The sequence below is a fragment of the Gymnoscopelus braueri genome (assembly GCF_963280865.1).
Source record: "Gymnoscopelus braueri genome assembly, chromosome: 3".
Lineage (NCBI taxonomy): Eukaryota > Metazoa > Chordata > Actinopteri > Myctophiformes > Myctophidae > Gymnoscopelus > Gymnoscopelus braueri.
The window spans coordinates 19,184,480-19,211,655 of NC_137612.1; the positions used below are offsets into that span (position 1 = coordinate 19,184,480).

Sequence of the window (27,176 nt, forward strand, 5' to 3'; positions counted from 1 at the left end):
AGTTGTGCTTGTCATTGATGTGTGAATCTTCACAAAGTACATGTTTGTGAATATTTATCTAACACTGCAAGCTGTGCTTCACCCTAAATTGTGTGTGTGTGTGTGTGTGTGTGTGTGTGTGTGTGTGTGTGTGTGTGTGTGTGTGTGTGTGTGTGTGTGTGTGAGTGTGTGTGTGCATCTAACACTGCAAGCTTTGCTTTACCATAAAGTGCGTGCGCGCATGCACGTTAAAAACTGTATGTACAACCTCTAACACTGCAAGCTGTGCTTTACCTTAAAGTTACAACCTTCACCTCGATTAAACATAAATGCTTGGCTTTTATCATTCAGTGCCATTATTACATATTAAACAACGATCCCTAATACAAGATTGTCAATTTGACTAGTCATCAGTGTTGCTGTGGGATGAATGCTGAAACATTCAGTGGCATGAATAAACATCAACAGGGGATAGACTGCTGGTGGGTAAAGTGCAAACAGTCTGGCTGGAGTAAACATTTTTATTAAGTTACAGTTATAGAAAAAAATCAACACAAATTCACAAAACAATGATTAACATGCACAGTTTTAGTATTCAAGACAAAACAGTTACTTTTCAATATGAAAATGGCATTCTGTCAGAATCTCACAGAGATAATTGATTAATACACCAGTATTAAGGTCGAGGACCACACCATTTAAAAGCAATAGGTTGTCTTTGCTGGCCATGTTTAGAAAATATATGCAAGCTATTTACATTGGACCAAGTACACTCTTTCTCTTACAACAACTTCATCCACAATATAAACCAATTTAAACAAGTTGACTGTGTGTATGTTAAGTACACGTGTGTTGTTGTGTTGACAGATACATTTAATCCATTCTCTATTAGCTAAGTGGGCTACCATCATTCTTCTTTTCCTTTAGATTGTACTTAGTGTTATTTATCAATGCACCAGGCCAGAATGTTAAAGGATTCTTTATGTGAGCATTAGCAGGGATAACAAGGAACATTTACTTGATCTAGAACTATGTAAATAACAGAAGAGCTAAGAAGAGACTGGCACACAATTAAGCACTGTTAACTAGGTACTGTATGAACTGGCAATTCATTGATGAAGTTACCTTATTTGGATTATTAAAAAAAATTAAAATCATAATAATAATGTTACACCATCGGCATCAACTGATGTTCCAGTACACTTGTTTTAAAACCACTAAAATCTCCTATACAGACCTTTTTTATTAATTTGACATCTGAATGTGAAGATTAACCTACACATTCGGAAGGAAAATAACACTCATTATTCTGCTGTGAAGAGAATGAGAGGTAATAAACCTAGAATGCTGGCTGTTTTATGTTGTGGAGTACGACCATAGTAACATGACATCCTGTAACTGCCTGTAGTAATGATTTCACTTTTGACAAAAATTAAATAGTCAGTTCCTGGGGAAATGAGCTAGGAGTCAATTGTTTGAAGTAAAAAGCGAATTCAGCAAGCTCTTCTGAGGTCATAAACAGAACGGCGCATAAAATAATTCGATTGGGACTGAGCTCCTACGTGGAGCTAAGGAAAAGTGGGAGGCATAGGACATCTCAGACATCTATGACTGTGCCCCAACAAAACATGCTCAAACAACAACAACGCGGCCATCGGTCAATCAGGTGCAGCTGAATTGTGACAGTTGCAATAATGGGGCAGGAGAATCGATATCCCATTGACTGTCCGGCGGCGCTCTAATCAACACGCGGAGAGCTTTATGAAACTGGCCAAGGTGCAGATAAGATTGTGCTGATTGTGTCTCAGCTGTTTGGACTTTAACGGAGCCTCTGGGGCCTGCACACCTGCTTCTGACGAAGTGAGGGCACACAGTAACCTTGCATTACTTCCTTGTGCTTTTGACTTAATAGGGCAAGAAGAGCAAAAATACAAACAATGACAATAACTAAATAACCACACACAGCCCAGTGTTTGGCAAAGGCACAGTTATGTGTAGCAGTACAGTTGACTGGTTCTTTCCAGAACCCCCCGGAACATCATCGGGAGCCACTGTCACACCTCAGTTCTCAGCTGGCTGGCTTTTGACAGAAAAGCCCCCCCCCCGCATGATAACAGAGAGTTGAAGTAGCTCCCTCAGCAGTGGTTTTCAACCCTTTTCTTATCAAGGACCATTATTTATTCGGCATTTGAGCTACGGACCTCCATTTGATGAGATTTAGCCTCAAGACTTAGAATATTTTGTTATCGTTCGGATAAGATTTTGTCCACAATTCCATGCTGTATTGATGTTGGTACCAATAGGATATAACAGGCAAACGTTGATCAAAATAACAATTCTTCTACATTCTCTAATTGTGTAGACTTCTTGTAATTTTCTTCTTGTAACTTCTTGTCCAATGGAGACAAGAGATAAAAATGTCAGTCAACCCTCCGCTCCATTTACAGTCAGGGCTCTTTCCCATTTATTCAGAAGACAAAATTGCTCCTAAATTATGCTACAGATTGAATCCTATTATGCCGCAGTCTGTAGATTATAAATATTAGGTACAAAACTTCCACAATATACGGTACTATGTCATAGTATATCGAGCTTCCTCTTTCATCTTAGGTGTGCCAGCATGTTTGCTCCTATGAAAAGTCAATTATCATAGCCTTTCCTTCAATGGGCTCCACTCTGGTTGAGATTTCTCTATGCAGAAAGAATTAAACAAAAATAAACAAAAATAAAAAGTGTGTTCTAGTGAAGGCACCAAGTAGCCCGTAGTCCTGTTGTGTACTGGGCCGACTGGTTGACTGAACTGCGGATGATAGTGCATGTTGCCGTAATATGATATACGTATCTAGAACACAGGTCGTCTAAATGCAGAGAAGGTCCAGCACACATGGGACCTGCTTGATATAGTAACACCACACGCTAGGCTGTTCTCTGAAACGGTAACGTCTCTCTTGACTCTAAATGGAGACTGCGATAGGCATGTATTATTTAGAGGAGAATGAGATAGAGAGAACGGCGTATTGCAGAGACCATCTGAACTTCAAGCGCTTGCTGCTCGGCTATAGGCCTAATCCTATTTAAGTGGGTCTGTGAGGCACAGGTGATAATTCTGCTTTGCAGCCCTGGTCCCTTTGACGAAGCCAGCTGAAAACAAAAAAGCATGCAACGGGGGGATTCTTCCTCTTCTTTTTTTTTTTTGCAGTGGTTGGAAAGTCACAAAAATATTCTATGATTCATGTGTGTCTGGAAAAAAGTTGGAGTTCGCTAATGGACGTACTAAATTAATATAATCACTTTTAGTTCAACCAATGAAATACATTTTTACCACAAGGTACACTCTGCCATATGATATAATGATAACGGATGTATACTTCTTAGGTTAATCCTTGCGGTTGAGAATTTGACCTCGAATAGATCATAAAGTAGATCATAATGATAAAAAAAAAGAAAATCTATAAACATCCCGAAAATTAAATGTTACATTACATAAATCAATGTCTCTGTCACCTACTTTGGTATGCATGTGTGTAAAATGGATTTAAGGCATTAGTTTCTTCAAGGATCCCCTTCAAACGCAGCTCACACAGACATCACAACTTCCAAATGGAAGTATACTCATTGGGGAAGAACAAAACACTTAAAATTTCCTTAAGAGCATGGTGGCACTTATGATGTGGGAGGGAAAAATACAAAAACAAACAAAAAAGGCCATGCACACAAATCATCCTCCTGGCTCGCATCTGACCGTTCATTTAAATCGGCATCACTGTCGCCTTAATAGTCCACTCCTGTCCAGCTGAGTCTGTTCCACTCCATTTTAGTCCTTCCATCGAAGGCTGAGTTTGCTGCCAATCCATTGGAGGGCTAGAGAGAGAGGAGCTGGCTGACTAAAGTAGGAGAGGGGGAGGGCCACTCAGAAGGCTCTGATTGGACATCACAACAAGGGGCTGAGCAGCGCAGCGACGATGAGGACCGCGGAGAGGTATGGCAGTCTAAGTCGAGTAGCTCCAGAACCCCGTGCTCCCATGCCTGAAACCGAAACAAGCAAGGCAGCTCTTGAAGAACAATGGCACACACACACACACACACACACACACACACACACACACACACACACACACACACACACACACACACACACACACACACACACACACACACACACACACACACACACACACACACACACACACACACACACACACACACACACACACACACACACACACACACACACAAAAACATCCCGAGAGGAAAACCACATTTTATTGAACTAGGCCCTGAAGTCATCGTAAATCAAAAGTCAGCTGTGAGTTACACAGCAGCACCCACCTCCTCATATCTACATTAATAATGGCTTTCAAAAAGGAGAGACCACTTAAAGTATGTGGAGAAGATGAGGTTTGTACCACATCAAAAGGCAAATCGCTTTAAGGCAACAAAAAAAAAGCTGAGGCACCATACAATTTTGCACAGCAGGAGGGTGGGAGCGGAACTGTTTGATATGCTGCAGTGCTAGTGCAGTGCAGCCAGTCAACAAGGAATAATAACCCGATGGCAGAGATGGATGACACCGGGCACACATTACTTGAAAGGGGTTGCCTTCCTTGCACCTGTAATAAGTCTATTACATGTGGAAAGGGATGCAATGAAGCCAAATTAAATACACGTCTCGGACTATTGCATCTCCACTTACAGCTTTTTAGCAATGGTCACAGGGTTAGTGTATGGAGAAAAAGAGGCAAACTCACTTAATTTATGGATGTGGATGGGTTCGCTGCCCACGCCTTCGCCCCCCTCACTCAAGGTCTTGATCTGGATGAGATAGTTGTCATGGGGAGAGAGGCTGAGCTCCACACTGGTTTTGTTTGTTAGCATGCTGCTGATGTCATTATACCGGTGTCTCTTCAGCAGTACCTGTCACAAATGGGCCAGAGCAAAACCCAAGGTTGAACAACAACAAAAAAAGTGATTTTGGCTTATGATGAAAGATTTTTTTTTAGATGACACAGTGACACAGGGACATACCAAATATCCAATGACTTCCGACTCTGTCTCCATGGCTACCACGGGGTCCCAGTGTAAGGTGAGCACAGAGCCAATCATGGTCCATTCTACATTGAGCGGAGGCTGACCAGGAGCTAGTAGAGTGACAGTCAAAACAGGTAGATAAAGGCGTCATACACTATATTACACATGTTTACTTGTTATACTGATTTGATGAACATTTGCATATAGATGACCACTTCTTGGTTTAGGATAACTTTTTTCATCTGTACCTTTTTTTTTATATCACAGTACATTATGTAAATGAGCACTGTGTGTAGTATTACAGGACTCTAGGTGCAGATAGGGTTGGGTTGGGCGATATGGACAAAATCAAATATCACGATATTGTTCACCAAGTGCCTTCTTCTTTATTTTCTTTTGTTTACTTAAAAAAAAAGAAGTTAAAATATCACATCTAAGTCACAATGCCTCACAATGATCTGCTATTCCATCTATTTTGGATTTATTTTTGACAATTCTTGAAAGTATAAATTAAGTGATTAAAACCAGCAAAAGATGGCCTGGGCCGTAGCGTGACGGTCCAGGCACCCTAAGCTGCAACACCAGTCTGACAGCGTGTCGCGGGTTCGACTCCCGTTCCCGACGACCTTTGCTGCATGTCACCTCCCCCCATCTCTCTCCCCATTTCCTATCAGCCTACTTTCCCTATCTCTAATATAAAGGCATAAAAAGCACAACAAAAAATCTTTAAAAAAACAACAACAGAAAAAGACAACCCTTATGCCATATCCAAAACCCCAGATGATGTCTAGTCTCATATCCCAATATCCATATAATATCGATACATTGCCCAGCCCAAGGTGCAGAAGAAACGAGACAAAATGGTCTCTAACTAAACTCTCTCTTTTGGTTTTCTTTTTCCAGTAGGGCCCAGAGTGTGCTCTCTTTAAATCACAATTCGATTAGATTCATGGATATGAAAACGAGTTGAGATCGACTGAGTGATATCATCTGTGGGGAGCAAACATGCTTTATGAACACAGTTTATTCTATTTAAAGCCACCGTCATGGCGCACGAGACTCACGAGGTTTCTTAGTGGTGGCGTTGATGGGTGCTGACTGGGGTCCAGTTCCCGCTGTATTAAAAGCAGCCACGGCGAGGTAGTACGGTGTGTTTGCTCTCAGCCCTGTGACATTAACCAGTGTGTAGTTTCCAGATATTCTCACTCTGCCAACTGTGTCAGGCTTGGTATCGTCTTCCCAGTAGGCCACCTGTTGACCCCCAGAAGTGTGGACAATAGACACAAACTGTCAGATTCCTACTGTATGAGGGAGAAGCACAGATGAGTGATTTGTTTCATTGTGTTATTGTGAAAAGCGTACATAAGCCAATCTAAAATGCTATCTGGATTGCAGTAGGGGAAAAGGTGAAGTACTGATGAATAATGGATTTTTTTCAATACTGGGTACACGCTATTGCTGATGCACATCCTCTCAACCCCATTCTTTTCATAGAAACATGGTAGACCATTAGTAAACCATACAATACCTGACCACAGAGTGGAAATGTGAGATATTGCCTGCTCTGTGGTGTAAAAAAAAAAAAAGGCATAACATTGTCTTCGTCTCTAACGCCTGTGTTTGTCTCACAACACAGTGTTGAAACAAGCCGTCCATAAATTGCAGATAATTCAAGGATAAACACAAATCTATCCATTAACAAATACACTGGTACATAATGCAGCTCTTAATTACTTTCCTTCAGGGTATTAACTTCCAATTAAGGGTGCAGGTGAAGAGACATTTGATGAAGAAAATGAAGTAATCAAATGCTGGCTTTGGGTGAATATTCACGTGTCTGGTATTGACTGACATAAGAGTTAAGTCAATAAATAATTAAACAGAAATGTGAAGTCTGCCCTCGGGATATCGCTATATATCACTATTCCACGGATTCACGATGCAGCTACTATCAATTATTTTGCATTTGATTATCAGTTACAAAACCCTGTACACTGAGGACTGGGTATTGTGAAATCAAATTAACTTTTCAAAAAGGGTCGGCAAAAAAAGCCTCGGCTTCAGCCTACACCTTTTCGGTGCTACTAGCATTAATGGACTTAATTGTATGTATGTATATCTGCTCTGTTAAATGGGCCGAAATAAAATGTACTACTACTACTAAACTATTTATAGTAACGTAATAATCCTAATAATAATAATAATACTACAAGCGATTATGTAGATTTGGCATTTTCGTAACTGTACTGGCCACACTGTAAGAGCATAGCACCTTGTTTTTTCCCACAAGCACAGAATAATGTAGTCTACGGCTCCCAGTGCATACTGATGGCTTCCCATTGAGATTCAGCATGTTAAATCCACTTTAGGATTGGGTTTGGAGAAATGAGCCCTATTCTACCAGGACAATATGGCTAGTTCCATGGCAACCAGGGTGCTTTGTGGCGAAGGCCAGAGGTGACAGATATCGAAAGAGAACGGGAAGAAAATGTAGAAGCCCTCCTTGCATTCTTAAAAGGATGAGGGATTTTTTTTTTGGGGCACTTATTGGAGGTTGATGCTGTTCCCAAAAGCGGCAAGGTCATTTTACGATACAAATCTTAACGTCAAACCTCTGCGGAGATATGCGTAGACAAATATAGGGATAAACAATAACAGGGATAAAAGATAAAATGTAATTTTAAAGGCGACATGATGGAATATGGTCACAAAAGGAGATATATAAATAAATAAATAAAGCAATAGCACCATGACCATGTGATTTGACAAAACAATTTGTTTCCTTCTCCAATTTCTCTCTTGAATTATATGAACCGTAAACATAACTATACGTACCTCGTATCCAAGCACTCTTTCTGGCGTGGAAGGGAGAGCTTCCCAGATCACTTCAATTTGAGCTGCAGACACACTTCTACCCCTAACCCTCTTAGGAGCCACACTGGGGACTGCAGAAATAGAGCGCTGGTGAGAATCCCACAGACTCACCCCAGCACCAGCACCATCACACACACATACACACACTAATAGCAATGAGAAGAAGGCACAGAATAGACCTGTAGTTTCACTAAAAAGCTATTTCCCCCCACTCTCCTTTTAATGGGATCTGTGACTGACATAAGGGAAGACTATCTGCCCGGCAAATTCAATTAACAGGATACCTCCCTGACAGCGCGGTGTGGTAAATGTCTGCTAGGATTTCCTGTAATCTACCACCGCAATAACTAATATCAAGTTGACATTCCCAGCTTGAGTGTGGGGGGGGGGGGGGTGGGGGAAGGGGGCATGGGGGGGTGTCGTTGGCAACCACAGTGCCGGAGCAAACTTATAGTGTGACGTCTTTTTTCAAATTGGAGCCGGATATTCAATGTTATGCAATGAAGTCAAAGAGAGCTGGGTGGACAAGCTTATGAATACAAAACAAATGTGTTTGTTTTGCAACCATTGTCAGATAAACAGTTCAGGACAATAAAAGAGGACATATCACATGCTGTTTATCAATGTGCACATTAATATCATTTTACCGAGTTATGTAAAGAGCACATAAGTGAGTTTCTGACTGGGAAGTATTCACTCTAGCAGATTTGTCAGTTTTTCCAGACTAGACAGCCCAGTCAGGAACATACTCTGTGCTCTTTAGGGTCATTGGTTCTCAAAGTGGGGTCCGGGGACCCCCAGGGGTACTTGAGGGGGTTCCAGGGGGTCCCCAGCAAAATGTGTTAATATAGTATCAGAATAATTATGACCTTCTATACTTTGGCTATTCAAAAATAGCAGATATACAAGCTCATAGCGCGGCACCGAGTGCCGCGCTATGAGCTTGTAGATCTGCTATTTTTGAAAAATCTTGAAAATGTGTGCAAACCTTTGAATATATATATATTTTTAAGCGAACATTTGTTGCTCAAATCTTTGCTTCTGGGGGGTCCCTGGAACAAAATATTTGAGATGGGGGTCCGCGGCCAGACACATATCATTTTGGGGGTCCTTGACATGAAAAGGTTTGAGAACCACTGCTTTAGGTACCTCAGTAAATGTATATACCGTAGCATCCACAAAATAAAACACATCCGAAAATGTGTCTTCTTTTATTTTCCTGAATCAAGAGCATTTATTGGCTATGCTGGATAAGCCTGGAAGTTCCATCGAACTTCCAGGAATCTGAATCTGCCAGTTGGAATTGCCGTACCAAGAAAGCGACGTACGTATCTGTCCTTTCCTTATTTACATGAGGAAGTGAATGGCTTGTTTGTTTGTTTGTTTTTCGCTGCTGTGTGTTTAGTGGATGTTCTCTGTGGACACTAATTACCCAAATTCTCGAGGATCAAACGTAGGCTATACATATTCATAGGATACAGAATACTAAATGAGGGCAATGATAGAGGCACTATAAAGCTCCTTTAGGGACAATACTTAACATGTGTATTGGTATTAAAACCACACCATGTAGACAGGGACTTTAAGCAACTAGAGTTGCGGGGCTACATCAGGTTTGTTTAAGGTTATGTCTGAGACATAGTGACATGCCTATATATGGGCGTATCAGGTTTGTTTATAGTTATGGCTGAGTCATAGTGACATGCCTATATATGGGCCTATCAGGTTTGTTTATAGTTATGGCTGAGTCATAGTGACATGCCTATATATGGGCGTATCAGCTTTGTTTATAGTTATGGCTGAGTCATAGTGACATGCCTATATATGGGCGTATCAGGTTTGTTTATAGTTATGGCTGAGTCATAGTGACATGCCTACAGTATATATGGGCGTATCGGGTTTGTTTATAGCTATGGCTGAGTCATAGTGACATGCCTATATATGGGCGTATCGGGCTTGTTTATGGTTAGGTCGGAGTCAGAGTGACGTGGCCGTGGTCCTGCCTATGTATAGCCGTATGTGGTTTGTTTATGCTGATGTCTGAGCCAGAGTGACGTCAGAGGTCCGCCTGCCGGCCAGTCCTCCCTTAAGCCAATTTTAATATAAAGGATAGGATATTGTCTGGCTGCCGGTGTTCACTGTACCTTCCTCCGCTGAGTCGACGCTGGTGATGGGGCTGAAGGGCCCCTCCCCTCTGTTGTTGTATGCGCCCACCTTCACGTCAAACGGCGAGAAGGGGGGGATCGTGTCGTTGCGAAAGACGTAGCGCGCTAGCCCCGGCGTGGAGATGACCGCTCGCGTCCAGGTGGCGGTGCCCGCTGGCCTGAAGGCGATGATGTATCCGAAACCCTCGCCATTCTGCATCTCCTCGGGCACAGGCTGGGAGCAAAACACAACACTATAGTGATATTAAAATGCATACAGGCAAAGACACCGACGGGCCCGTCTCTGCGCTAAAAGACAGCAGCCGATCAGAGAGCCGGCCACTTTGGTCAAAATGAGCACATTTTGACCTATTAGCTCCTCCTGCATTCCCTCATAACTGTGCATTACAGAAGTCGTCAGAGGAAATGCTTTTGCTCTTGAATCCCATTTGGAGTAGGAAATGGCGGCTTGACCCAGAGCAGGAGGTGTCTCTCCACTCGAGTGCAGGTCATAAAATAACTCCGCTCAATTCTGCACAATTAACCCATTAAGGCCGGGAAGGGAACGCATGTGTCATTTTAAGATTTCTTTGGCTATTCAAAAATAGCAGATATACAAGCTCATGGCGCGGCACCGAGTGCCGCGCTATGAGCTTGTAGATCTGCTATTTTTTTTAAAATCGTGAACATTTTTTATATACATTTTTAACTCAAATCTTTGCTTCTGGGGGTCCCTGGAACAAAATATTTTTAGATGGGAGGGGGTCCGCGGACAAATACATATTATTTTGGGGGTCCTTGACATGAAAAAAGTTTGAAAACCATTGAGTAATTTTTGAAAAAAAACAGACATTTGTAAAATCCCCAGAAGCAAAGATTTGAGTTAAAAACTTTCGCTTTAAAAAAGTATATATATATATTCAAACTAAAGATTTGCACACATTTTCACGATAAAAATAAATAAATGCAAGCTATAAATAAATAAATATTATTTATTTTATAGCTATAAATAAATAAATAAATACAAGCTCGTAGCACGGCACTGAGTGCCGCGCTATGAGCTTGTAGATCTGCTCTTTTTTAATAGCCAAAGAAATCTTAAAAATACGTTCCCGGTCTTAATGGGTTAAGCAAAACCATTACTCTGTGATGGTGGAGAACGGTAAAATGTGACAGATGACTTACCTCCCATGTGATCACTAATTCAGACTTTGTGCCGCCTCCACCTCCGACATCAGTGGGGGCCGTATCAGGCACTGAAAGGTAAAAGCCCAGAGGGGAGCAATTAGACCCGTTTACAGAGCCCAGCTACAAGCCTATATACTGTACTGCTACCCTTATGATGAGGCTGTGCTGTAAGCTGCAGATATTGTTTTCTATATTTTACACTCCACAAACCCTGTGGAAAGTCTGTGGAAATAAGCAATAACATTTTGGAGTATAGCAACTTGCTTGGAATTACCCAAATGTCACCATGCATAAAGAAGAACAAGCCACGATTTGGCTGTTCAACGCAATATTTCGCAAAATGCCATACGATTTGACAGCTGTTTGTTTGATAGGCAGAAGGGGCACTCAAGCAAGTCCTTGTGTGTGTATATGTGCATACTAGAGAAAATGGTGCGTCACATTTATTTTGCCATATCAGCAAATGGCTCAAGTACACTAATGCCATACGGTCCTCGTGTGGCAGTGTCTTCGAATGTGTGTGACTGTGTGTGTGCGTGTGTGCGTTCGTGTGTGCGCACGCATGCCGGCGTGCAGTGTGCGAGTGTGTTTGTCTGTGCCAAAACTTGGTCTTTTCTGTTAAACACGTCGAGGGAGAGTAGAGTCACGTACTGGCATCTTCCGTCCTTGTCTTGGCTGAGGCAGGGCTGGGCTCCCCCAGGCCCACGCTGTTGCGGGCGACCACCCGAAATTCGTACTCCACCCAAGCATTCAGACCCACCACCGTGGCCGTCAGCAAGTTGCCATTTACAACCTCGGGCACTACAAATAGGAAATTACACCTTAGTCATTCCCAGGCTGTCACACAAAAGTAAACAAATAGTACATAACAAAACTCCCACATGCTGCCAATTGAGAAAGGCTCACTCATTCCACCCATCCTCCTTGTACATTTCATTCAACCTTTTATTTATTTTCTCGGAAATACATTGAGGGCAGAGCCCTCGTTTTCAATGATGCCGACATTACAGAAGGCATAATACATCAGAGTAATAATATTGAAATAAAGAACAACAGGATAAAACAAGTTGTGTACTAGCAAAGAACAGAGTATGAAAACAATAATAAATTAAGACACCTTATCAGATCATGGGAGTCAATATTTAAAGTGCATTGTAACTAGGGGTGTGCCGAATTTCATGATACGATACAATAATGGGCTCACGACATCGATACGATATCGATAAGATATATGGCACTTTTTTATGGGGGGGAAAAAAAGCTTATGAAAATATATGGGGGAAAAAAAAAGCAAAAAAAAAAATAAAACTTCTGTTTTTGCATTATTATAGCAAAAAAATTAAAACAATATTTCAAAACAATATATATTTTTTTCAAGACGATACATATGGTCACGAAAACGTATCGCGATATATCGCCGGACGATATATCGGCACACCCCTAATTGTAACTCATTCCAAGTAAAGGGAGCGCTAAAAATACCTGTGTCGGCTGCCTGCCAGCCCACAGTGAAGGGAGTCCGCGCCTGGATGAAATAGCCGGTGATGGGGCTTCCGTTGTCCCTGCCGGGGCTCCAAGAGATTTGGGCCGTATTGTCCGTGATCTCCTCCACCGCCACCTTATCTGGAGGGCCGGGAGGACCTAATCCGATACAGCAGAGTGAAGATTCCTGATCACAATTCAACCAGTCTGCCTCTATTCCCATCCCCCCCTCATGCAGCCACCTCATCAACCCCATCCATTAGAAGCATTCCTTTATCAGCTTCATAATACCGCCTCCTTGCTCCTGGAACTAAATATTTTACAAATGTTCGCTTAAAAAAATATATAATCTAAGATTTTGCCACGAATGTTCACGATTTTTTTTTTTTTTGCAGATCTACAAGCTCATAGCGTGGCACTCGGTGCCGCGCTATGAGCTTGTAGATCTGCTATTTTTAAATAGCCCAAAGAAATCTAAAAATGACACACAGATGCGTTCCCGGTCTTAATGGGTTAAAGGGATATTTCACTCACTCTGCCCTCCTAATGCGTGAGGGGGCCGTGTTTTTCCGATTACTTTTTTTATTTATTTTATTTTAATGTTTTATTGTATTTTATTTTTTTCATTTTCCGATTAAAAAAAAAAAAAAAAAATGAAAAAGATAATTGAAAAAACACGGCCCCCTCACTTATTAGGAGGGCAGGGTGAGTCACCAGAACCAAGGACGGGTGTTTTTGATGAATCTAACATGGTTAAAATGAAGTTTGAAGTTACAATGGGTTTGTATAGGAAGGGGGCGTGTCTGATAAAATGAATATCAAATATCTAAATAATGAATCAAGCAACTTAGAAACTGTCTGAGGGGTTCACAAAGGCCTGAGTAGTTGATAAAATGACCAAAAGTTTTTTTGAAAGTGAAATATCCCTTTAAGGCTTATGTCCTTGGTCTGTGCTCACAGGGACCTTTCATACTCTGCGTGTGAAGTGGGGGTCTACCGAATGATTACTGAACACGGGGTCACCAAAATAGGAAGGAGGGGAATAGGATGGAATTGGGGGGGTGCGGGGGGGGCAAAGTAACAGAGTGAAGGAGAGGGAAGGAGGGGGGTTGGACTGAGAGAGAAGACAGAGAGAGAGAGATAGATAGATGTGGTTATGAATGTTACATGTACTGTAGCATTTTACCATGTTGTTGTTGTTTGCTTTACTGTTACATTATTCAGATGCCTTCCATGGTATTTTGCAGACGCATAAATGAGCCAATTATAGACATTTCTCAATGATAAACATTGCCTCTCCAATGCACCTGGGGACAGCTATTGCAGTTTGTTAAGGGCCTTGAATACCAATGTAATTCACCAGAGATAAGGTACCGTGATGAGTCAGACACGTTGAACACACAACAACTAAGCTGAATTTGCTGAAGCATGTGCTCCATGTGCCAGCTCCTCCAACGTGTGCCATTTTGAAATCCCAGCTGTGGGATTAATATGACGAATACAGAGACGCAAGGAACCATCAGTGATGCAGGACCCTGTATCCCCACAACACAGAACACAGAACACTTTGCAGCTTGTCTCAGAGATGTAAAGTACGTATGTAGATCTGTCCAGCAACTAGAAATGAAGCTCCACCAGCCACAAGCAGACATATTTCATGGGCTATAGCAAATAATAGCTTGGCTGCTTTCACGTGAAACAGAGTATTGTGTGACAATGATGTATGCAGTCTTTCAATTTCAAATCAATATCGTCCTGCTAATTATTTGTAATGTGAGCATTGCACTGTTCTTTGAGAATGTCAAGCAAATGTTTCTCATTCTCCAACACAATGTTTAAAGAAGATTAAATGCTATATAGTAGTGAGCACTCATAGGAATGTATTACTTTTTTTTTTACAGGGGGGATGATCCCTGTCACCACACCACTAGCCAACACATGTGTAAAATCACTTGTTCCAAGATGTCTTAACCATAACTGACATGGATACTTCTACAAGTCCATTTGGTCTAGTTATCTTTCCGTATATGTCTTTTAATTACTGTGTATTAAAGTACACGTTTACATTTTATTTGTTTTTTTTTCTCATGGTTCTCACAATACACTACTGTAAAAGCAGGGACATTTTAAGTTATATGACCTCTTAGTGTCATCCTTGAAGGACACACAATGAACATTGTGCAAAATTTAAATGAGTACGTAAGCCTAATATAGCTAGTTGAGTTAATGTCGGAAGAAACTCATCTCAAGATCAAGAAAACAAACCACTTGCACATTAATGAATATAAACATGGAATTTGCACCCCTGAAATAACCAGCAAAGGGAGTGCAATCTCTGAATGAAAAAAGAGAAACTGTGTTCTCTGTGAAAACGATTATGTATATAGTACAAGTACTCCAATCTTCACTATCACTACTATCATTTAGCTGCTCATAACAGACTCCATATTGGCTTATAATTGTGCTTGTGTTTGTTTCACATACTCTCTTGCCTAGAGGTTGCTAACCAAGACATGCTTTTTCGTGCTTTTATCTGAATAGTATTATCATTTTACTAACAAGGGGGATGGCATCCCCCCTCATGCCCCCTGAAATTCCATACTAACGTCAACACAGCTGTGTGAAAACCACAGTGAGTTTGTACTCTTACCTTTGACAACCAAGATGGCAGAGGTAGACAGGCTCTCCACGTCTGTGTCGATAACGCAGACATACTTCCCGCCGTGGTTCAGCTGGATGTTCCGAATCATCAGATCCCCCGATATGCTCTAGCAGGCCGAGACATCATTGATAAAACAAGGTCAGTGCAGCTAATGGAAGTGCACTATTAGCCATGCAATATTGTTTGATTATGATCCTTCTCAGTGAGCTGTAGTTTCCGCTTGTGACTGTAGATTTCATTTCGTGGTGAGGCCCCTGCTTTATCAGGCTGTCCCCAGGCCGCCCATTTATGTGTCACACGAAAAGCAAACAGGAATGGCTGGTGTACTCTGAATAAACAGTGCTATTGGCCGTCCTTCAGGCAGAACTACCAACACACACACACACACACACACACACACACACACACACACACACACCACACACACACACACACACACACACACACACACACACACACACACACACACACACACACACACACACACACACACACACACACACACACACGCACAGTGAGCTAGCAGGTACACATAAGACGCACAAAACAAACAAACTCATGTTAATTGGCAAGGCGATCCTAATTATTCTGTAATTACACGAGCCCGGCGGAGATGTGGATATTACTCCCAGTGTAAAAAGCAAATATTATACTTTTATGAAAAAAATAGAAGAAAAAAAAACATGTACTAGGATAACATGGGGGGGGGATCGTTTTAATTTTGAAGTGAGCCACTTTGCATGATGTGCAACTTCATGGCGGACCGACCGGAACTCCAGAATGACATTGGGTATGGGGTTGTAGAGGCTAATATAAGACATTAATAATGCACATGCTCTGCAGTTGCTACCATCCTCCTGCAGAGCCTTTACTGTATCATTTTCACCCGTTATGGGTATCTAATTCCCAAAAGTCACCTCTTAAAAGTGGCCTGTCGCCAAGTCTGTCAGCGTCTGAGATGAACTGTGTTAGATCAGAGATGATTCACCTGGGGGCTCGCCCCGGTGAGACACACTGCAGCCATTGCAGATTTCATCACCTCGTCGGACACTGACTGACCACAGATCGACTCTGTGGCAGTTGGGCATGAACACCCAGGGATCGTCACCTCTCTGAGGAACTGACAAAGCAGAGCAGTGCCGAACAGCACTTAAATTTTGGCTGAGGGGTAAAAGTTGACTCTCTCTCTCTTTCTTTCTCGTCCCCTTTCCTCTTCCCGTAATCGGGTCTCTTTTAGTTTGACAACCCATGTGCTCGGGTCATCCCGTCTGTCTCGCTCCCCTGTATCAGCCACCAGCTGGCCGAGTGGAGAGCTAACGGATAAGGCGCCCCAGCCTTGGCAGGCAGGAAGTCATGAGGCAGATTTGCTTTAATTATGTTAATTCATTCATCAGAAGCTGTTGAGCAAAGGGCTGGTAATCCCTCTGGGCAGGGGAAACAGGATCTGGGAAAACTATATCTCATTATATCCACGTTCAATGTCATTTGGCAATAGGAATTTGCACATCCACGCGGCTACATATGAACTTAGCATGACCACGGCATGTTCAGTGATAATGATGACTATAACATAAATGGATTTATACTGTATGGCTGGTGGACTTATATATGACTTATCACATTGGCAACACCCTGAATGATCATTGGTACTACTGTACAAGATCTCTGTACAAGATGTTCAAAACAACCCAACCAATTTTCCAATGCACGGAAGTGTGTTTTAAAAGGTGAAAGTATTCAACAAAAACTAATTTGTCATAATTACAAGGCATAAACATTGACAGTGTGCACTGCCCAGGCAGGTTGGTCAATGCACACACACTTTGCTAGTTTGGCTCAGGGTAGAAGACAGGGTTAAGCAAATCAAAATGGGATTGGTATTTAAGATGACACCATCCATTAAAAGATGTGTATCACTGGTTTCTTTCAAAATTGGCCAGAAAAAAAATCTATCAGGAGACCACAAGGGGAGGTACATGCAAATTCCCATAGAAAGGACGTGCCATTCAATTACAGCAGAGGTACAGCACATGATAGGAAAAGATGCTCCCTGGGCGTTGGAAGAATGAAATGTGTATTGACTTTATTGATGACACACGATGAAATGGTATTTCACCGAGAAATTGTCCGAAGTATAACGTGCGGTGGGCTCACATACTGTAATGATATTCTGATTCTCTAGTACTATGGAGAGGGGTGAAAGGAAAAGGGTACGGTATAAACAATTATAATCGAGGAATGGAAATGCAAAGCGTGTGGAATTTTTAGCTGCGTCCAAGCAGCTAGTGTAAGTAATTCTATTCGTTCCAAAAATCTTCAAGCGCCACATTCTGCCACAATATAAAACCATTGATGGATATCCCAGTGTTTCTGATTGGCTGGGATGGCATGCACTACAAACATTTTAACACGGATCAAAATGTATGAAAAGATGTGGCTGAAAGATGTAACTATTAAAGATCGTATTTAACATGAACAATTTTTTACTGTAATGTTCTGTACGGTCTGTATACGTACATCCTCACTCACACATGCAACCTACAATATAGGCAAAGCGAGAGCTGGTAGCAGCTTATCACAAATGACGTGTGTGCTTATTGATATCCCATTAATCTATCTGATATTTCTCCTTCCTCCACTGCATTGGAGTGCAATTGGTGCCTATTGAGCCCTCAACAGGGCAGTGGAGCATACGCTCGCACGTCACAAAGTAGTGCGTCCCAATTAATAGCAGAATAGCTGGAGTGTTGAGTTTATAGTGCTGTAGATGACTCACCCCGCCCACTCTCTCAAAATGATCCCCGTCCTTCTGGAAGTCGATGAGCTGGCCGTTGAACGCCCAGGAGAAAGAGACATCCAGGGCTGGATCGCAGGCGATCTGGCAGGGCAGCACTGTGCTCTCGCCAACAATAATCTCCATGTTAGTGGGCCTCAGGGTGATTCGGGTGGGCTCTGGCAACAGACAACAGATGACAGTGTGCGCATGATAATGTCGCCGCATGGGAACCCTTAACACTACACTACAATGACCACCAAACAATATGCTGCCATCGCCACTGCACCGCACTCCCATTCAGGGCTAAATCAACCCAGCGTTATTACAGCGGCTATCCGGTGTTTGCTCTGCTTATCCTAATTTTTTTTATTACGCCCTTAGATTTCTAGCCCATTCGTTAGCTACATTTAACGACATCTTTGGGCGCAGTCATATATTTGCATGGTCAATTGGGGGAAGATGTTTCAAACGGGATTATGGAGGCGGAAACGCAGTCCCACTGGTGAATGCAGCAGTGAATTGGAAGCAGTGGAGTATGTTAGCCTCATCCGAGAAAGGTCACCATAATTAAATTCTATCACATTAAAGGGTTCGACTGTCGGGAGAAAAAGAAAAAAAAAAGCTAATGAGAAAAATAAGAGAGGTGGCTATATGGACATAATAGATTCCAGTAGAGGAATACTTTAGCTCTCTGCCGTCTTAAATGATGACCTTTGACTAATTTAAGCATAATGTGCTACTGGTTACTTAACTGATCATTAAATATATATATTTTTTGCTTTGATTTGACCATCTCAGCTTCTAATCACATTACACAGATAACAGAGACAGGCCTCTTAAAAACAAACTAGAGAAATTGACTATGATTTATAAAACCCAGAGACAGTTACAACAAATTGTTGACCTTCACCCTCAAAGGTGAGAGACACAATAATAGCTCATTCATTTTTGGGGAGTATTTTGGGTTATTATTTTGTTAATTCATGCATTTGTTACTCCAGAGAGTGCACAGATGTAACCAAATGGACAGGTAAGAGTTCATTTCGGTTAAATGTGCACACTCTCGGAGCGAGGACATTACTTTGTGGTATATTGTAAAGGCTCACCAGTGATAAGCAGCCTTCCACTTGTGCTTGCTGTCCCGAACTGATTCTTAGCGATGCATGTATAGCTGGCTGCATCCCGTCTGGTGACATTGGCAATCTTCAGCGTGCCATTGGGAAGCAGCGTGATCCTGAGGGATGGAGAGCAGCTATTCACAGCTTTGACTAAGGCAGACTAAGGTTTACTTTTTGAATGTTGCCAGAGTTCACTCAGTTGGGCAATGCTCTATTTACGGAATCTGAACGCATGCAAGCGTTAGGTGAAGGTGACACCGTGATGTGAGAATATTTTTCTATTGACAGACACAGACAGACAGAAAGAGAGCCAGGTAGTGAAACAGAAACAGGATCCATAAATTAGATACAGTAAATATGAAACATAACTGTAACAACAGTAACAATAAAACAACCAGATTGAGTGGAACAAATACCTTGCGAGGTAGGCTACATGAATGACAGTCAACTATGTGTACCATCCTCCTATAATTTGACAAACCTCTGTAGTGGTGCGTGGTGTGGTGGTGAGGCCAAAATTGGTTCTGCCCGTTTCTCCTCAGTGGCTGGAGCAATTGATCTGAATTTGCACACAGCCATTGACCATTACCATGTGCACCTAACAGCGAAGCCCGTTTTTCTCAAATCTCAGCTATTTATTTGCGTTTTTATGTAGAAAACGCGCAGGGGTGCATATCCCCCCACGGGTATGGACTAGTGTTTATAATTTAGTTAGTTCATGCCTGAACTTAACAAAGGCATTATGCCAACAGGCAGCAGTAGGTGTTATTCTTAAATCTCCTCAGCAGATAGAGATGCTTCCATTTTAATTGCTAAAATTGTTGTTGCCATTTGGTGACTGTGCTGAGATAATTATTTTTGCCGTCTAAAATCCAGAGTGTTCATTTAACTCTGAGTGTGAAAAATTTACCCAGCAGTTAACAGATTTTACAGTGTACTTGCGAGATTGCTCTTGTGTCCATCCCATTGGGATGATGCAGTATCTAGTCATAAACTGTGTGTGATTTTACACACATCCCCCTTTCTTTGATGCCGGGCCAAACTGTGAAATACAGGAGCTCAATTCATAAAGAAGGGCTCGTAACTCTTGTTTATATAAATTCTTTTAGGAGCTTTAAACAAGCGTCGTGAGCCCTCATGTAATAATAGTCATAGACTGACGACATTTCTTTTTAAGTTTGAGGTCTTTTCAATGACTTTTCAAAAGCTGGAATTCAGTCTGGGAACATTTTAATTTATGCAGACCTTCAAGTAATTTCAATGTTGAAATGCACAGAAACACATGTGCCCCACATGAGTACAAAACATAATGGCATTTACATTAAGTTCACAATTGTGTACAATTTGTTGTCGTCTGCATTTCTCTCTTTTTTCAAATATGCTGTGCATAAAATGTAAAACTATTACCCCTGTCACTGACTATTGCATGTGGCATTTGAATTGCCTGTACTATTCTAATTTAATTTCACACATAAATATTAGCCAACAGCTACTCTTTATGTTAGCATTTCACCCTCTACAATGTTCCATGCATATATCATTGATACTGCCTTTTGCACATGAGGATGCGAGTTTCCCTTGTGGCTGCCTCCATCAAATTTTCATCATTAGCCTTTTCCTCCATGTAGCCGCACAAATACCAAATATTCCATTCAGACAAGTCCACTCACAGGGAACGGAACGTGAACGAAAGCCATCAGGAATATTCAGCCACTCCTTTCATCCCTACCTCTCAGTTCTCTGCAGGATCTCATTGCCTCTCTTCCACAGGCTAATTGCTGGGGGTGAGGCCTGGGGCTTGCACTCAAGAGTGACTTCACTGCCTGAGCGAGCTTTCAGCAGTGCCCTTAACGGACTCTTGGAGAAACTGGGAGGTGAAGCTGCATGTGTGTGTGTGTGTGTGTGTGTGTGTGTGTGTGTGTGTGTGTGTGTGTGTGTGTGTGTGTGTGTGTGTGTGTGTGTGTGTGTGTGTGTGTGTGTGTGTGTGTGTGTGTGTGTGGGGGGAAAAAACAGAGAAACACGAGGATGAGAAAACACAGGCAACTTGTACCTCTGCAGATCAACTGTCCTGCACTGAGATTGCCCGAGTTACACTAATACCGTGTTTTTACATGGTATGCTGGCAGTATAGAAGACATTTTTAAATCCATAGCAAATACATGGCAGTTTTGGTGTTCAGAAACTTTCGGCATGTATTGGCGGAATTAAAATGTCCCTGTAGTGAAAACGTTGCATATCACTGCTCCGGATAACGTGATGACGTTGGCAAAGAGAAAGAGAGAGCGTGAGTGAGATAGCATTCTTACTGGTCGGTTGTCATGGCAAGAGAGAGACCGTCACTTCGGAATGGATACTGGATGAGCCTCCGTTTAGGAAGACGGTGGGCGAGAGAGAGAAAAGAGAGAGAGAGCGGCACACAGAAGTGCAGCAGCGCACAGCTGTCTTTAATATGATTTAATAAGTGACCGTTTAAAAAAAAAAGAACGATCAATTAAGTTGACATTTCAAGATATGTCAAGATATGACTTTTTCCATCAATTACACACCCTATGAAGCCTTGAATTCATGGAGATTTTTTTGTTTTTGTCACATTCCTAAGCCAATAATTTGATGACCGGTGGAGTCGACTCAGTAGGAGACTCAAAGAGTCTCCTTCTGAGTCTCCTGTTGACTTTTTAAGGCTTCATGGGGTGTGTAATTGATAGAAAATAAGTAATTTTTTGGATGAACTACTTCTTTAAATTAAAACAGTCGCATACCAGCACTTTTACTGCCAAGGAGGGCATGTGAAAATGGTCTCTCCCTGTGCCATTCCAGGAAGTTATGCAAATTTTTGGGCCGGTAATATACTGGCACTGTAGTGAAAACACGGCTTTAGTTGTACGCAGGTATCGTTCCCCCCGAAATAGCAGATCTACAAGCTTGCGATACATCGTAGTGCGACATGTTGCAAGCTTGTAGATCTGCTATTTTTTGTCTCTCCCCTGGTGCTCAGCGAGTGCACCTTGGGAGCCTCAGCCAAAATGTTTGGTGGGATGGAGGCACTGAAGCACGTCTCTCTCGGTGAAGACACACCATGCGCGTGTGTCTCAAACGAGCACGCCCATCCCCCCACCACAGCCACCCCAGACCAGGCCCAGACTCTGAGCGGTGTCTACATCAGGCTTTGTCTGCCATCATCACATTTTTGTCAGCCATCATCTGAGCACTCCCGGTGTCATCAAATGTCAGGTACGAATTGAATTTCTCATCGAGCCATGCAGCCACATAGAACTCATCAAAGCTCTGCAAATAAATCGATACGCCATTTACATGAGAATGCCCTTGCAATGCCACAAAGCAATGCATTTGGAGCATCCAAAATCAATACGACGAAACGATTGGTAGTAAAATGAGACACTCCATCAGATTCATATTTTCTCCGCCGGAGACCGTAGTGACATCGAATGAGTGTGCCAACTGATTGCTGTGGAGAGCAATAACCAGTTGGTGGTTTTATCTAAGGAAATGATCAAACACGGAAGACAGATAGCAGGGATAAGAGCAGAGAAGGAAGGCAATCTTACCTAACACCATTAGTTCAGCGCTGGAATAAATAATGCCGTGTTTGTTTTCAGCCACACACTGATACATCCCGGCATCTGACAGGTTTAGCGCCGCTATCGAGAGGGCCCCATTTTCGATTTGTGTCCGGCCCTGCGGGGGATAGAGAAGAAGAGGCACATCTGCATTCCACGGTGCAATGCCAGGCTGGTCTATTATGTCGGAAAATACATGAAGTCTATTACTTTTTACACCGTGAAGGGGATGATGAGAGTGGGGAAAGGAGAAATTGAAAGAAGGACTTTGCAGTCTCTTGTTGTATTCACGTGCGGGAGAGGAGAGGAGAGGGGGGAGGATAGGAGGTGATGCGGGGGGGGGGGGGGGACTGCTGACCTGCAGCTTATGCAAAAAGGAGGGGGAGCGATGTTGACAATAGCAGTAGTAGCACATTAATAAGTCATTTATTTCCCATGGCTATCCAGTTGGAAAGGCCACGAGGACAGGTTCTGCTGATGTCTTAGTCAGAGTAAAATTTTTAACCCCATCAGCTTTTCAGGGTTCCTAGATCGCAGCAGCACACCCCTCGCATGGGGGGAGGGATGCTCATTGGATCTGACAGTGGGAGTGGTTTCTCAGATCACATTCATCACAATGGGCAGACGTGGAGAGCCGCTGCTACATGTGGACCGCCACTTAATGGACTTACATGCTTATCCCCCACCCTCATAATCTTGTCTGTGTCAGCTTATACATATTTTGCTCTTCTGTCTGTCAAAGGACAGTAAGATGTTAAGAATGAATGCTAATTCGTGCCTACAGGCACCGGTAGCACACGCTAAAGCCAGTTAGCTGTAACCCGCATGCCCCCCGGACAGTGTTGCCAGATTCTGTGAGAGAAACAAGCAACCAGGTCTAGGAAAACCGGCCCAACACAAGCGACTATGGGCCACATGCGCACTTTAACATATACATCAGCTATTTGAAAATAGCAGATCTACAAGCTCACAACGTGTCGCGAAGCGACGCGTTGTGAGCTTGTAGATCTGCTATTTTCAAATAAAATCTTGCGGGGAAATTATAATAAGCAGATCTACATCTACATCTTTCATCTACATTTAGCTATAACCAAGTGGTCCAGGTCTCCGTACCTCTGCCATTAGATTCTCTCCGTTCTTCAGCCAGTTATAGGACGGTTTAGGCTTTCCGTTGGCTTTACACTCCCAGAAAAGGTTGTCTTCAATTGACAAAGCTGTGTCAGCTATTGTTTGGAGCCAGTGAGGTTTTGCTGTGAATAAACAAAAAAATTGCATTTACAGAGACAGTTACATCTTAAGTCTGGGGAATAACGATTATCATACACAGCCTAAGCTAACAAGGCACCAGGCTTCCGATAAATCACAAAACTTCCAGCTGAGCAATTGTTTTATCAGCATAACAAGAAACAGGACTTGGTAAACAGTAATCGCAATGGTGTTCTCACCAGGGAATTTAGGAGAAGAGTTGCTAACACATAGATTGAATGCACCGCATAGTAATATAAGGCAGTAAAAAAAAGGAACACTGACTCAAAATGATGAGTCTCTACAGTAGTATCCACCTTTTTACACTCATAGCTTAGGCGAGTACCCTGTCATTTCGTATTACCATCTTTGCCAGTATTCTGAGTCCACATAAACAAGCAGTGTCAGAAAAAAACACAGTGGGCCCGATTCACTAAGCAGTTTACGCCAATATTTTGAATGTACCGGCATTCCTACGTTACGTGTCTGATTCATCAATCCATTTCTGTCGGAGGCTCAAGTCTGCCCGGAGGCATGAATTATGGGCTTGCGTATATGTCATTAGAATGCCTTATTATTCATACAAAATCAATTGCAATCGTGCCAAACCTCAAATAAAATATTTATGAGCCCAATTTTGTCAACACATATAAAAAAGAAAGAAAAAATATGTCAAACGATCTTTGTATGCATATTATTAGACATGATGCAAAATTGCAAATTCGACCGTTTTTTTTTTCTTTTCAGAATTATTAGGCGTGTTTGCCGTTTTTGTAAGTGTGGCCACAGTTTCGCCTATTGGACTTTCATGCCAACTCCATATGTCACGCTATTAATTCATAATATTGACCACATCACATGAACGCAGTCATACCTTAACACATTGACCGCCAGAGGTTAATCTCATAATGTACTCACCAGTGCCAACGTTTTATTGTTGTTTTTTTCACGTTGCCATAGACCTCGTTAAAATCCTTAAGATTGAGCTCTGCACTGTTTGTAAACATCGCGGAGATCTCCCTGCGTGTACCAGTCCAAACCACGTGTCAAACGGGGCATCCATGTTGTAGTTAGAACGGTTTAGGTTAAACAGTGATCAGCGAGGAGAAAAACTACAATAGAAGAAAATGGCGTTGCAGTGTGCGCTTTAGAATGGAGTCCTATGGGATCGGCAAAACGTGATCCCGAATAATTCAATTTCCGGTGGTGTTACAATGAAATGTGCCGTACTAGAAAATTTAAAAAAGGTTTTTTTTTTAAAAAAAAGGAAAAAGCACCACAGCCCGTAGGCTACGGGATCGGCGCTTTACAGTTGGATTTATCGGCCCGTAGGCTACGGGCCTGGCGGTGAGAGTGTTAAGAGCATACAGTATAGATGACATCTAGCTACCTGTGTCCATTACTCCATTTCCAATTCCGATTCCGAGTCGGACAGTGGAGGGTTCGTCCAAAGGACAGATTCCCCTCAGTAGGCTAATCAATAAAGCTCTGATAAAAAAATATCTTATACAGGCGGATTCCAGAATCATCTTTTTACCTCCGCAAAGGTGAGTGAGTTGTTTAGTATAGAAAGGGCTTATATAACATCCATTCCAAGGTTTATTAGCCTTTGGTAGGGAGGTTGAACTTTATAAATTAACTTCTTATTCTCATTACACGCTATTACTTATAACGCGCAGTGGATACATCGTATGAGGGACTCGCTTGCCAGAATAAGCTGATCTAGGTTGTCAAGGCGGTGCGTACAGACGCGTTGTAAAGGTCATTCATTACACACCGGCGATTATGCGAATATACGCAAAATTCGGACTCGTTCTGAATAATTAAAAGACGCTTTTTCGCTTCGCTTTTTCGCTCCGTGGAAGCTTGCATTGACTTCATAAGGTTTTTAAAAAAAACGTATTATTCGCATGAAAAAAAATGTGTGTGTAAGGAGCTTTAGCTTGTAGATCTGTCCATTTTGAAGCGTGATGACGTTTATTGTCTCACGTTAGAGTTCCCGGTTGCCTTTTATGGTGTTAAATTGGGCGTGGATGATCTACACGGGCGCTCGTGACTGTCAGGCAAACATTTGCTACAGCCGCGATACATCGCGCTTGGTGAATCGCGCGTTAGATTGTGCTTATCGAAAATACACCCTCCTTTAGTCACTTTATTTACACATTATTTACGACTAGCTTAGTGAATCGGGCCCATTGACTCTTGAGCTTCTGGATTGTTTCTTGAGCTATTTCAAATTGTCCACTTACCATGGAAGGAAATGCGACCCCGCGCAGCATTTTTGCCTCGACTGTTCTCTGCCACACATTCATAGGTCCCTGCATCTTCTTGCTGACAATTGGGGATTTCAAGTACGGCATTTGAGTTCTTCATTTTGACTTTGCTGGGGAAAGGGACTCCACTGGTTCGTCTCCAGCTTATTTCTGGAACAGGGCTGAAATACAGAAACGAAAACCTAAATGACGACCGAAACGCAATCAAACACGCTCTATGAAGTAAAGGGCTATTTATATTATTATTGTACCCAATATATGTGGTTATCTTCCATTTTACTACTGTATGGTAGTTCACATTTCAGTTGCTTTTACAGTAAAGAAACTTGAATTTCCACAACCACGAGTTGTTATGCTGCAGTCCCAGCTCTTCATCAACAGAGTGATGATGATACTTTAATTAGCAATGCTTGTGTTCACACATTGCATAAGTAACACCTTCCCCATCTCAACGTTCCTTGCTGGGTGTTAACACAGGCACAAATGTGTGCATGACACCTAGAGCTGTGTACACACAGTCATGCTGACTTACTTTCCCAACGCAAAGCACTCCAGTTTCACCACGGATCCCTTAGCAGCTGGAACAGAGTCAGGGAAATGAACCTCTATTTTGGGTTCATATTCTCCCATTACTCCTACAAAAGAGAGATAATTGACGGTGAGCTTTTCTTTTTCTTTTTTGCATGGATGATTAATGGCACACATTCTTCAGCCTGGATTAAAGACAAAAGGACAGGACAAGGGACTAGCAAACACAAAGGTCTTTGTGTTTGGAACAAAGGTGACACTGAAACGATGGTAAAAGGGGAGAATATTGGAGGTGGTTTAC

General features: G+C 42.2%; 1 protein-coding gene across 2 annotated transcripts in view; it reads right to left on the minus strand.

Annotated features, from left to right (window-relative positions):
- Positions 1-566: 566 nt before the first annotated feature.
- cntn3b (contactin 3b) overlaps positions 567-27,176 on the minus strand; it is an 82,896-nt gene continuing 56,286 nt past the window's right edge. The window contains exons 7-23 of one of the 2 annotated variants that reach the window (XM_080424393.1): positions 26,880-26,982; positions 26,324-26,508; positions 23,943-24,079; positions 22,818-22,947; positions 20,981-21,131; positions 19,240-19,367; positions 18,134-18,309; positions 15,346-15,463; positions 12,696-12,854; positions 11,865-12,014; positions 11,211-11,281; positions 10,026-10,260; positions 7,843-7,952; positions 6,072-6,258; positions 5,005-5,117; positions 4,728-4,893; positions 567-4,005 (exon numbers count right to left, since the gene is read on the minus strand). In XM_080424393.1, coding sequence (XP_080280519.1) covers positions 3,911-4,005; positions 4,728-4,893; positions 5,005-5,117; positions 6,072-6,258; positions 7,843-7,952; positions 10,026-10,260; positions 11,211-11,281; positions 11,865-12,014; positions 12,696-12,854; positions 15,346-15,463; positions 18,134-18,309; positions 19,240-19,367; positions 20,981-21,131; positions 22,818-22,947; positions 23,943-24,079; positions 26,324-26,508; positions 26,880-26,982 — 2,414 coding nt within the window. In that variant the 3' untranslated portion in view covers positions 567-3,910. The remainder of the gene's footprint in view (positions 4,006-4,727; positions 4,894-5,004; positions 5,118-6,071; positions 6,259-7,842; positions 7,953-10,025; positions 10,261-11,210; positions 11,282-11,864; positions 12,015-12,695; positions 12,855-15,345; positions 15,464-18,133; positions 18,310-19,239; positions 19,368-20,980; positions 21,132-22,817; positions 22,948-23,942; positions 24,080-26,323; positions 26,509-26,879; positions 26,983-27,176) is intronic. The other variant, XM_080424394.1, reaches the window with a different exon arrangement.